Consider the following 11,807-nt stretch of genomic DNA (forward strand, 5'->3'; position numbering starts at 1 on the left):
CTTGCTTGCTTGCATTGCACTTTGCTACCACATTAAAGCTAACAAGCTATACCCGTATGAGCTCATCCATCTTCTTCTAAGCTCCTCGTCAACAGACAGGGACAACCTGCGTTTTGTTTGCTCGTCTCAGAGCTTTTTCTCATTTGGCCCCGTCGTGTGTTTGCGTGCGATTCAGATTATGATGATGTCATCAATTGCGTATCATACAGTCAGCAGCCACTTTATTGGGAACACACTCGCTCTATGTAACGATGGCCAATGGATTTGTAAAAGTTGGTTTAAGACTTTATCTTAATCATATTGAATTTATGTTTTCAATTTGATATCAATAATTTTGTAATTATTATAATTTTTTTAATCCAGTTCATCAATTAATTAACAAAATAACGGACAGGATTCATAGATTATTAACTCATTCACTGCCATTGACAGCTATAGACGTCAAAAATTCATTTGAACTATTATTAGTTTCACATTTTTTTCCACTTTTGTTAACAAGAGTATGCAAACCTAGAAAAAAATATTGTATATTTTGAACAGATATAAAATTTGTGATTAATCGTGAGTTAACTATTGAAGTCATGCGATTAATTACATATTTAAAAAAATTAATCGTCTGATTTTTGTTTTAAATAAACGTCTGACGCCCCAATTTAAAAAAAAAATATTTTCTTTCTTTCTTTTTTTTTTAAATTAGGGGCATCAGGCGATTAAAATGTTTAATTATAATTAATCACATGACTTCACTATTAACTCAAGAGTAATCAAGAATTTTATATCTGTTCTAAACGTACAATAAAAAAAATTCTAGGTTATCATACTCTTGTTAACAAAAGTGGAAAAAAATGTGAAACTAATAAAAAAAAGTTCAAATGAATTTTTGACGTCTATAGCCGTTATTGGCAGTTAAAATAATCGTTAGTTGCAGCCCTAAAATAATTTTCACATTTAGTACTTTTTTCTTTATTAGTCTTTATTCTTTTTGTCAGTTTGAGTATTTTTTTATTTTTTTCATCATCTTTTGCACATTATTACTGATGTGACACTGGGGAACGAGGTTCCGAGGGAGAGAAGGCGTGCGTCGCCTGTGCTAGTGCTCATTATCACTCGCCGGCTGACTGATGTCCCCGTGGTTCTGCCGTTTAGCAGCAAAAACCAACTGTGATTAGCAGCCTCTTCATTTATTACTGCCCCTCAAAGGACGTTTTTTGCTCAAGTCTCACTTTCTGTCATTTGAGAGACTGCTTACGCGGCGCACCTTGGTGCTGCTGTTTTGGTTGGCAAATGGGCTCGGCAGTTAACTCATTTGTAAATGCTGAACCGCAACTATGCAGGGGTTCACTGTGGTATTAGCGATCTCATGGCGTCCCAAGACTTTTTGCACAATCCTACTAGCTTAATTTTGGCGCCACCGTGGATTAAATGTTGAATGCAACTCTGCGCACTCTGGAGCGTTTGTGAGTCATGAGTCAATGTGCGCTGCTTGTAGACAAAGTGATTGAATTTCAAAAGGCTCCCTAATATCTTTTTTTTATATTGATTGAACCATGCTGTGTTTACAAGTCCGTCGCCCCAGTGTTGCCTGTGGAGAACGTCGCTGTGCTCCTGCGAAATGATATCCGCTATCGATTAGCACCGAGACTTTCTCATTTGTCACTTGGCAACAAGTGCTGACTAATGTTTATATCAATACTGCCACTACGTGACTCGCTCATTGATTGCGGACATTTGAGCCACTGAGAACTAGAGTGGGCTTACTCCATTCATCTATTTCTAGCTTTTAAAAGATGACACTTTTTGTAACACAATTACATTCTAAAGCCACGTTTATGGGATGATGATCTGAACGGCGTATATCAGAGAAAATATGTTCTGGTGCGTATGCATGCCAGGTGGCACGTCCGTGCACATGCGTATACCTCCGTCTGATGATCTGCGCGCCAAAAACCAAAATGATGGCTACTAGTAACAAAACAAAAAAAAAGTATAAAAAATAAAGCAGTCAAACCAGCTTGAAGGGCGGATGGATGGATAGTCAGACATGTTTGTTTACATCCCTGTACTGGCACATGTATGTGACGTAAACGCGACGTGAGCGGAATTTTGGAGCGTGTATATGGGATGGCAACGGCGGAGCATATTCAAATTTTGGAGTATTCAAGCCCCCAAAACGCCATCACCGTCTAAACAAAAGGCACTTTTGAGTTTTTACCCGCAAGCGTTTTCTTATAAATCTTTCAATGCGTCCCTAATATCCCTTCGTACAAAATGGATTGTTTTCAGTCTCCACAGTATTATTTTGTCACAATTTATTTCCAAGAATATTAGCACAAACTAGGATCTTAACAGGGAACATTTAAATCACAAAAATAACATCAAGCAATTCACAGCAAAACGAGTGCAGTGTTATTGCATTCCTGGTGTGCCTAATGAAGCGTCCAATGAGTGTACATAATGTGTTCTTTAATTTATCAGGATGTGTGCGCATTTTTGCGTGTGTGTGTGCTTGCGGTGCAGAACGCAGGCAATAATTGAATTCAGTGTCACATTTTGTTCCGTTTGTCTCAGGATACCCCCCGCCCCCACCCCCCCATGAATCATTTTCTTCTTTTGGTGTCTTGTGCTCGTTGGAGGCCTGATAGATCGTCTCCCTGCTGCATCAATAACGTTATTGATTAAACAGACAGTGCTTTCAACACATCCCCCTGGACATTTGTGCTCCTTAAGGATTCCCAGACATAAAATGGGGATGAAAAACATTTCATAGTGGCCGAAAAATAACATGCACAAAACGTTACTTTGTGGCTATGGAATGCAATTGTGCTTGACTTTCTTTTTTTGTTTCTTTTTTCTTTCTTTCTTATTACTTTTTCTTTTTGTTCTTTTTTCCTTTTTTCTCTTTTTCTTTCTTTCTTTTTTACTTTCTTTCTTCTTGTTCTATCTTTCTTTTTTTCTTTTTCCCCCTTTTTAATTTTTTTTCTCTTTTTCTTTCCTTCTTTCTTTTTTCTTTCTTTCTAATTTCACCTCACTCGACTCAAATTTTTAGTACTCTCATTTCTTGACAGCGAGAAAATGAGAACAGGTGCTAAGGAATACTTAATAATAAGTTCAATGTTAAAGTGGAAATCAACTTCAAATATTTCAAATATTTCTTGACCATAATATGTTATATGTTAAATATGACATTCTAATCAATATGAAGTTATGAAGCAAAATCAAGCCATTTTCATCCATCTCCTAGGGCGGCCGTCTTGCCACTTGATGACAAATGACGATGACGTTGAAGTTGCTCAGGACTCAGGCAACGACCAATCACAGCTCACCTGTTTTCTGAAGCTGAGCTGTGATTGGCTGTGACCTGAGCAACTTTGATGTCATCTTTAGTCGACAGCAAGGGGCAAAATGGCCGCCCCCTGAGATGGACAAAAACAGCTGGATTTTGCTTCATAACTCATATTCCACTAATGTAATATTAATCAGAATGTCATGTTTAGACTAGTGAAGTCACATATAACATATTGTTGTCAAGAAATGTTTAAGGTTGACTTCTCCTTTAAAACGTTTCTTTTTCGCCATGTCAGGGTTTAAGCAGAAAATCCGCTTGCAGACAAGAACACAGACTCGAGTCCAAACAAAAAGAAGAAGGTCATTTCTTTCATTCATTCCAATGTCTTCTGACCAGAAAAGTTGCTCTCCTTGGTTTTTATTGTCTTATCTCTCAAACAGGGTGTTTTTCACAAGCTATCACAAAGGAATTCAAGTGACCCACTCACCTCCACCAGTTTGGGAAATTCCACATCCCGTCCATCCCCTTGTAGCATTCTCTTATATAAAACAACATTCTAATACCTTCTTACTAAAATAAATACTAAGTATCCATCACACGTCATGCTTGAAGATCACTGATCGGAGCAAAGCCAGCAGCCGCATGACCTCCTGAAAGGATGCGCGGCTTATCATATATCACGCTTATCATCCACCCTGCCGCCAAAAAACACGCCACCGACCCCGCCGGCCGTCGTCTGGGCCTCTACCGAGTGATTAATGGCGTGCCGGGTTGTTACTCCAGGTGTAGCCGCTGCCATCAATTGCGTCCCGAATGCACAAACAATCTGCAAAGGGAAGGAATGTCAGCTGTAAAAAAAAAAAAAAAAAAAAAAAACATAAAATAAATTTGTCACCTCTAAGCTCAGATTTCCAATCGCTACTCCAGCAAGGAGCTGCAGGTTGCGTGCGACTTGCTGTTTGCATTTTCCTCATGATGCACTTTTCACAAAAAAGTTTGGGATATTGGGCTTTGAGGTCAAATTTAAGGAATTTAATCTAGAATGCATGCATAGGATTCACACCTTCACCTTTCTGCATTGTTCTTCACAGTAGTAGTAATGCATTGGGGCAGGCTGACAGAAAAGTGGCGGCCAGTGCGCGCCTATGGCCCCTCCGGCTCACACGCAGTTCAGTTCTCATTGACTTAATTTCACACAGCAAGGCTGTCTGTCCCTGACGTTGTTTCGTTACCTTTCGCGTTAGCATCATTCTGGTTTTAAAAGCAGTGGAACTTGGATTGTATCCAGATTGACAAAACGTGAGCTGTTCCTGCCATCAGTTATTTTGTGTGTGTGTGTGTTTTCAGGGTGTGACGTACTGCGGTGAGAGCTCAGCCAGCAGTCTGACCATGGCCAACGTCCCGTGGCACCAGGAAGTGGTCGCCTTTGTGCAGCAGCTGGTCGACATGCTGACCGACTATGAAATCGCCTGTGAACACGAACATTCCAACTGTCTGCTCATTGCCCACAAGAAGGTAACGCTTTCCTTACTGCCCTGTCCGGCGTCCTGTTTTGTCCTGCCCTGTCCTGCCCTGTCCTGTCTCATGGTGGCTTTTCCAGTCCTTTCTTGCCATTTTTCTTGTTTTGTTTCAGTCTTTAAATGTTGTCTTTTTCTATCCTGAGTCCTGTTTTGTCCTGGCCCGTCCTATGTTCTGTTTTGTCCTGCCTTTTTGGCCTTAAGTGGCTTTTCCAGTCCTTTCTTGCCATTTTTCTTGTTTTGTTCAGTCTTTAAATGTTGTCTTTTTCTACCCTGAGTCCTATTTTGTCCTGGCCTGTGCTGGGTACTCTTTTATCCTAACCGGTCCTATCTTTTGGTGACCTTTCCAGTCCGTTCTTCCCATTTTTCCTGTTTTGTTCTGTTTTAAGAGATTGACTTTCTCTATCCTGAGTCCTGTTTTGTCCTGGCCTGTCCTATGTTCTGTTTTGTCCTGCCTTTTTGGCCTTAGGTGGCTTTTCCAGTCCTTTCTTGTCATTTTCCTGTTTTGATCCGTCATGACATATTCTCTCTCTTAATTTTTTTTTATCCTGAGTCCTGTTTTGTCCCGCTCTGCCTTGCACCGTTTTATCCTGCCCTGCCCTGTCATACGGTGGCCTTTCCAGTCCTTTATTGTCATTTTATTGTTTTCTTCTGTCATTTTCGGTCCTGACTTTTCTTTCCTTTTTCTTTCCTGCCTTGTCTTGATGTCTCATAATCTGTTGTCCTGCCCTTTCCCACCCTGTCTTGCTGTTTCCTCTCCCACCATGAATTGTCCAGTCTTACCCTGCCCTGTTCTATCTGTCTTACTGTATTTAGTCTTGTCTTGTCCCCTGCTGTCCTACCCTGTCTTATTTGGTCGTCTCCTGCCCTGTCCTGTCTTGCCCTGCCCCAAAACCTTTTTTCTCAATTTGTCCATCATGACCACCAATAAATCCAGTTTCACAGTTTTTAAATTGAGCTTTACACATTTCTCACGGGCCACTGCCGTTAATGTGTGACGCTTGATTTCTTGTTGCTGCGGCTCATTTTCTTAAATTGTGTCATTATTTCTTTGATTGGGGAAACAGTCCAGTTGAGGCGTGGGCAGATGTTTGAATATTGAATGGTGAGTCATTGTCTTGCAGTGCGCACGCGCATACGCACACAATATTTAGAATTTTTTAAGTGTCTTATTTTGTGGTGTTTTACTTTTGGCCACCAATTGCAGATGGGATCCAATGGCACCGCATGGGCCCATGAACACTCACTCACTCACTCACTCACTCACTCACTCACTCACTCACTCACTCACTCACTCACTCACTCACTCATTCTCTGAAACTGTGTGTCTCTCACTCACTCTTCCACACGATCCATATTCCAACCCCTTCATTTTTCCTCTCCTGCGCCGCGGTGGCCATTTGTGCGACAGCTTCAGACTTTGCTTCATTTGCGCGCCCTTCTCGCCCACGCCTGTCAGCGTTTCCTAATATACTTGCGCGCGCGCGCACTCGCACACACACTCAAAATCTTTGCACTTGTGGCCCAGATTGTTGTGTTGCGGCGGTGATGCTTTCTCGGACCTGTCGTCCTCAGTCTTCCTTTCAAAATGGACGCTTCTTTTTTGGAGATATATATATATTAAAAAATAAACGTATATGTGAAATATGCTAAATTATTCATTTTAAGAATTAAATAATTGATTATTTAAAAAGTTTGTTATTTATAATTAATTTAAATTAAGAGATTATTTAATAAAATAAGTCAATGTTTGTGTGCAGTAGACTCTCACTGACTCCGACTCTCACGCTCAAACACACACATCATCGCATTTGATCACTCACACACACTCAAACACTCTCACAAACTTGCTTACTCAATTGTAGTGACTCTAAGGTACTCGCTCACTCTCACAAACACACACACGCGCGCACACGCATACCGTCCCAAGTGGTCGCTCCACAATGTCATGGGCGTTGACTTCACAACCCTGGCAACTCATATGGCAAGCGTTAAGAGTAGGGGTGTCAGGCAATTAATTAAAAAAAATATATCGCATGACTTCAATAGTTAATTCACAATTAATCGCACATAAATGTACTATAATTTAATTGTCAAAGTTTTCATACTCTTGTTAACATAAAAGTGGGAAAAAAAGTTTAATAGAAATGTGGCTGCAACTTTTAGTCATTAATACACAAATTTTATAATAATTCATAAAATTGAGTTAAAATTAAAAAGATGTACTGTAAAAAAAAACGAGTGTGATATTGATTTGTGTTGAGGTCATTTTTCCGCCACTAGAGGGCATAATTGCATTTGTAAGGCGATGACAGTTCAGTGCATTTTTCTTCCTATATTAAGAGCTATCTAATCTTTAACATGAAGTAACTTGTGAAATTCTGCACATTTTTTTAATTATAAAATGCAACTTGACCCCAGTCTCCACAAATATATGCATTATTATTCAATTCATTACTGCAAACATTTTGCAGTTGCAACTAGAAATCCCCCAGTACAGGCTTTCCAAGGAAGGAGTGTTAATTAATCATGTGTTAAAAAAAAATTGTGGGATTAAAGGAACTAAATAACACACTCATTTTGACACCCCTAATTAATTGCATTCAAAAGACCGTTTGAGATGATGTGAGGGCAAATATGTCGTACATGACAGTTTTCACTGTATGAACGTTGGTACGTTGACACATACATGTTGAGTGCAAAAGTGATGCATTGACGTGCTCTCGCATTATTTTTGTCAAAGTTCTGCCCTATAAGCTCATAGAACCTTCCGTTTACTTCCAATGAATGAATGAATGAGGCCCAATGAGACGGCAGTACCGCAGCTGGATCGTCCTCTGCATGTTCTTTACATGCTCGCTACGTGTTCACTGCATGTGACATGTGGAGCGCACCGGACACGTCATTAGGTACACCTGAACATTACAAAAGTTGCCCATGTGAGAGAGCACAGCTGTCGGCTGTCTTGTCTGTTTTGTCCTGTCCATCTCGTATTGCGTTGTCCTGTCATTGCTTCTTCTGTCATGACCTTTTTCTTCCAGTTTGCATGCCAGACTCAATTAGTAGTCTCTTCCACACTGTCCACTGAATATTTCACCACCAATCAATCAGTTAATTGATTTTTACTCTCTGGTGTTTCGTGTGACTTTTAAACTTTTTTCTTTTTTTTTCTTTTCTTTTTTTTACCTCTCACCTCGTCAAAAGCATTTGAGTCTTTCCCAATGAGCCATTTTTTTTTGTATTAAACATGACTGCAAATCTCATTATAGGACATATGGCATGTTCGCCCCGTTAGCTTTTAGCGCCTCGGTGGCCGCTTATTGAATCTGGCTTATTGGATCGTTCACTGGTGCATTGTGGGAGAGACGAGCGGTCACTTGCTTACCTGATTTGCTTGGATTGAATGCGAGACACGCACGCACGCACACACAGCTCCAAACACATACAGGTCCACGTATCGGCCTCCCGTGGGCCCTTTAACAAGATGGATGACGGCTTGTGCTGTGAGAGTCGTGATTGATATGGAGGAGGAAGTCTTAACAAAATACAGCACAACCTTGAAACATTTATTCTGAAGGACGACAGAAGAGAAATGACCACAGAAGTTCGAATATATGTCGGCGGTGAAAAGATTGTGGTTGTGTCCAAGTACGTTCGTCCACAGGGTTTGTGTTGATCTTTCTTTTTTGTTCATAGAGAATTTTATGATTCACTTCTCGTCAAACTTTTTGACAGGTGTGACGTCACTCCCTATCCCGCCCATTTACTTCCGGTCTAAGCCCCGAGCCTTCAGGTCTAAGTCCCACCCCTCACTTCTGGTCCCGCCCCCTTTACCCAAAGACTGCATCCAAAGACTTTTCTTGAGAAATGTCTATTTTATTTATATTAGTTTTTCTTGTATTGTACCATCTTTAACTCATTCACTGCCATAAATTCATTTTTAAAAAGGATTATTAAAAATTTGGGGCAAGAGGCGATTACATTTTTTAATTGTAATTAATGGCATGACTTCACTAGTTAAATTAAATTTATATCAGTTCTAAATGTACAATAAAAAATTCTAGGTTTTCATACTCTTGTTAACAAAAGTTGGGGAAAAATCTTAAACCAATAGAAATGGTTGAAAGCAATTTTGACATTTATAGCCGTCAATGGCAGTGAATGAGTTAAGATGAACAAAGATTTTGTCAGGTATCTTTGCAAGACATGTTCGTATGTCCAAGAATGTAAAGTTGTGTTAATAGAAGCATTAAAAAAAAAAAGAAGTAGACTGCTATGTTAGCATCGCACTAGCCACAAGCTAGCTAGCGAGCTAAACTAGATAATCTAACTATCCATATGCTTGTCCTTTGTGTCTCGCATGTTGAGTCCATCTCATTAGTGATGTTTGACATGAAGCACCAAGTAACGATAGAGACTACTACGTTGCCATCCGCTCATCCTTTACACTCCTGTTTTCAGTTCAAGGTGGACGGCGAGTGGCGTACGTGGATCGACTACGATCGTTTCCAGGATCTGGCCAAGGCCCACCAGGAGAGCGGCGGCCAAAGGGTTTTCTCCTCGTCGGACTACACGGCGCCGACCCCCGACTGGGCGCTCTTCGGGGCTCGTCAGCAGGGCTTCGACCCGGCCGAAACCCGCTTCCAAAGACGCAACAAAGGCAAAGATGTTTCTGGATGCTGATTGCACCACTTGGACGAGGGCTTTTGATTGGCTTTTATTTTTCAAGACATTCCCTTCCTCATTACTGCGCTTCTTTCTCTATCTCTCTCTTTTCAAGTTTTTCCTAATGAACTGACAGAATTTAATCTGATGAGCGTCTGATGTTGGTTGATTAAGTTCAATTGATCCTCTCTGTAGCTTCATTAGCAGCCTCGTTATAGAGCACAGTTGTCAAACTCAAGGCCCGGGAGCCAGATCTGACCCACTACTGATTGCTAAATGGATTTTTTTCCTTTACAATTTAGCAAAAAGGCACATTTTTCCTCACGTTTTGCCGATACTACAATTTTTGCCGATTTTTCCCCCCTCACCCAGTCCCTTCTAAACATAAATTGACAAACAAATCAATGTTTGCCAGCATCCATATTGAATGCACTGTGTGATTCGGCATTTTACAAATGGATTTTTTTCCCTGTTTTTTTATTTTTTTAAATCTAGCCTCACTTTATTGATGAAAATGAGCTAGCTATGCTGAACTGAGTTGAGGATTTTCATTTGGTCAAAAGTAGTTTTTTGTCTTCACCCTGTGGCATGTTGTTGTCAATGAATTATGTTGAAGTTAGTTGAGGAGCCTCATTGAGACAAAAGTAGCTTCTTTGCCACCATCATTTGGCACCCATAGACAATTATAAACATCTTTTTTTTGTGTCTTTTTAGTAGATTTTTGTTTTTCGTGGCAGGGCTCAGTCCTTAGCCTCTGCCTACAGTAGGGAAACATAATTCGCGGGTGCTATTGTCTCTTATTTACTGAAAAACATGCTTATTTACTGTTTTTGTGCACAGGCCAAAGCACTGTCAAATAAAATGTATGCTGAAGTGAGTTGAGGATCTTCACATAGTGCTTTGACGCCATTAATGGCATCTTAAAGCAATTTTAAACTTTTTTGGAGGGAACTGATTTAAAATTGAGTGTTGGTAAAAATGTATAACATTTAAATATGTATCTGTACATAATATGATTAGGTGACGTGTTTTTCAGTCATTTGGGGTGTTTTACTATGAACTCATTGGATTCGGTTACTGATAAATTACATTCGCTTTTAAACTTAGAAATGTTGAAACAAGCATAAAATATTGGTGATGTATGAAAAGTGAGCACATTATTTGGAATGATCTGTGTTATTTTTCTACTTTTTTGGTGACCTATGGAGACATTAAATTCAATGTCATCCATCTGCCGCAGAGATTTTCTTTCCTGTCTGTAACACAAGTTAGCATTTTGTTAATGTTATCTTAAAAAAATGTCTATATGGCTTTTGTAATGTCATTCACATGATGGTTAAAAGTTGCATTGAACGGACCTTATTGTAGCAAACTGTTATGCTACACAAGCAAGTTTTCCCCATTTCTCTCTGTTTTTTTATACAAATGTGTTTGTTTGGCTGCTAATGGAAAATCAAAGTAGGGATATGTCGTTGTTGTATTGTAGTCATGCATTTCTCTTTCAAATACAAGCAGAATGTAGAAGTTGTTGCATTTCTCTGAATTTTGCACAAAGAAATGTGGTAACACACGCACATACAGCACATTCACCGGCGCATCCACTTTAAAATGTTGCGTTGCACTTGGTGTGTCCTTTTGACTAACTTTGGTCTTTGATTGACAGCAAGCTGTGTGATTGACATTCGGGACGAAGTGCTCTGATTGACCTCATCATTTTTATAATCACCAGAACGTCTTTGCTCTAAGTGGTACCACAGAACGCTCTTTATACATTCTTTTATATGTTTATATTCCAATTTAATAACCAAGAAAGGAATTGTAGAATATATATATATATATATATATTTTTTTTTTAAATGTTGGCTAAATTATAAATAATGCAATGTCAAATATTTCTATATTTAAAGCACAATATAGAAAAACAGTTTTATATTACATATATATTACATATATTTTATGAATACAGTATAGGCCTATGCAATGTGTTACGGTATTTACAAACATTTGATATTTATTTCATATTTGTAATATGTTTGCTCCAAATTTAAGCACATACCCTATAACCTTTATATATTTACTTGCATTATATTGATAATATATTTAAGCTCTTGACAAACAAGAGAGACACCTTATTTTTTTCCAAAATGTAATTAATAGCAAAGAAGCTTGTAATGTAAAAAAAAAACTATACATTTTGAATTAAATCTAATTCATTGTATTTCTTGTTACACCCACACCCAGAATAAAGTTAAAAAAATGTATATAAATATATATATATTGTAATTTGTGAAACATGCACTTTAACTCCTAAGCTTATAGCAAAGAAACTAAGAGGATTG

General features: G+C 39.0%; 1 protein-coding gene across 1 annotated transcript in view; it reads left to right on the top strand.

The window, feature by feature from the left end:
* tyw1 (tRNA-yW synthesizing protein 1 homolog (S. cerevisiae)) overlaps nt 1-10,992 on the top strand; it is a 31,189-nt gene extending 20,197 nt beyond the window's left edge. Inside the window, exons 15-16 of the mRNA XM_086081457.1 lie at nt 4,634-4,801; nt 9,265-10,992. Of these exons, the coding sequence (XP_085937583.1) occupies nt 4,634-4,801; nt 9,265-9,486 (390 nt within the window). The 3' untranslated portion in view covers nt 9,487-10,992. The remainder of the gene's footprint in view (nt 1-4,633; nt 4,802-9,264) is intronic.
* The last annotated feature ends 815 nt before the right edge of the window (nt 10,993-11,807 follow it).

This window comes from Leptonotus elevatus, chromosome 7 (assembly GCF_054856555.1).
Source record: "Leptonotus elevatus isolate MCC_2025b chromosome 7, RoL_Lele_1.0, whole genome shotgun sequence".
NCBI classification, from domain to species: domain Eukaryota; kingdom Metazoa; phylum Chordata; class Actinopteri; order Syngnathiformes; family Syngnathidae; genus Leptonotus; species Leptonotus elevatus.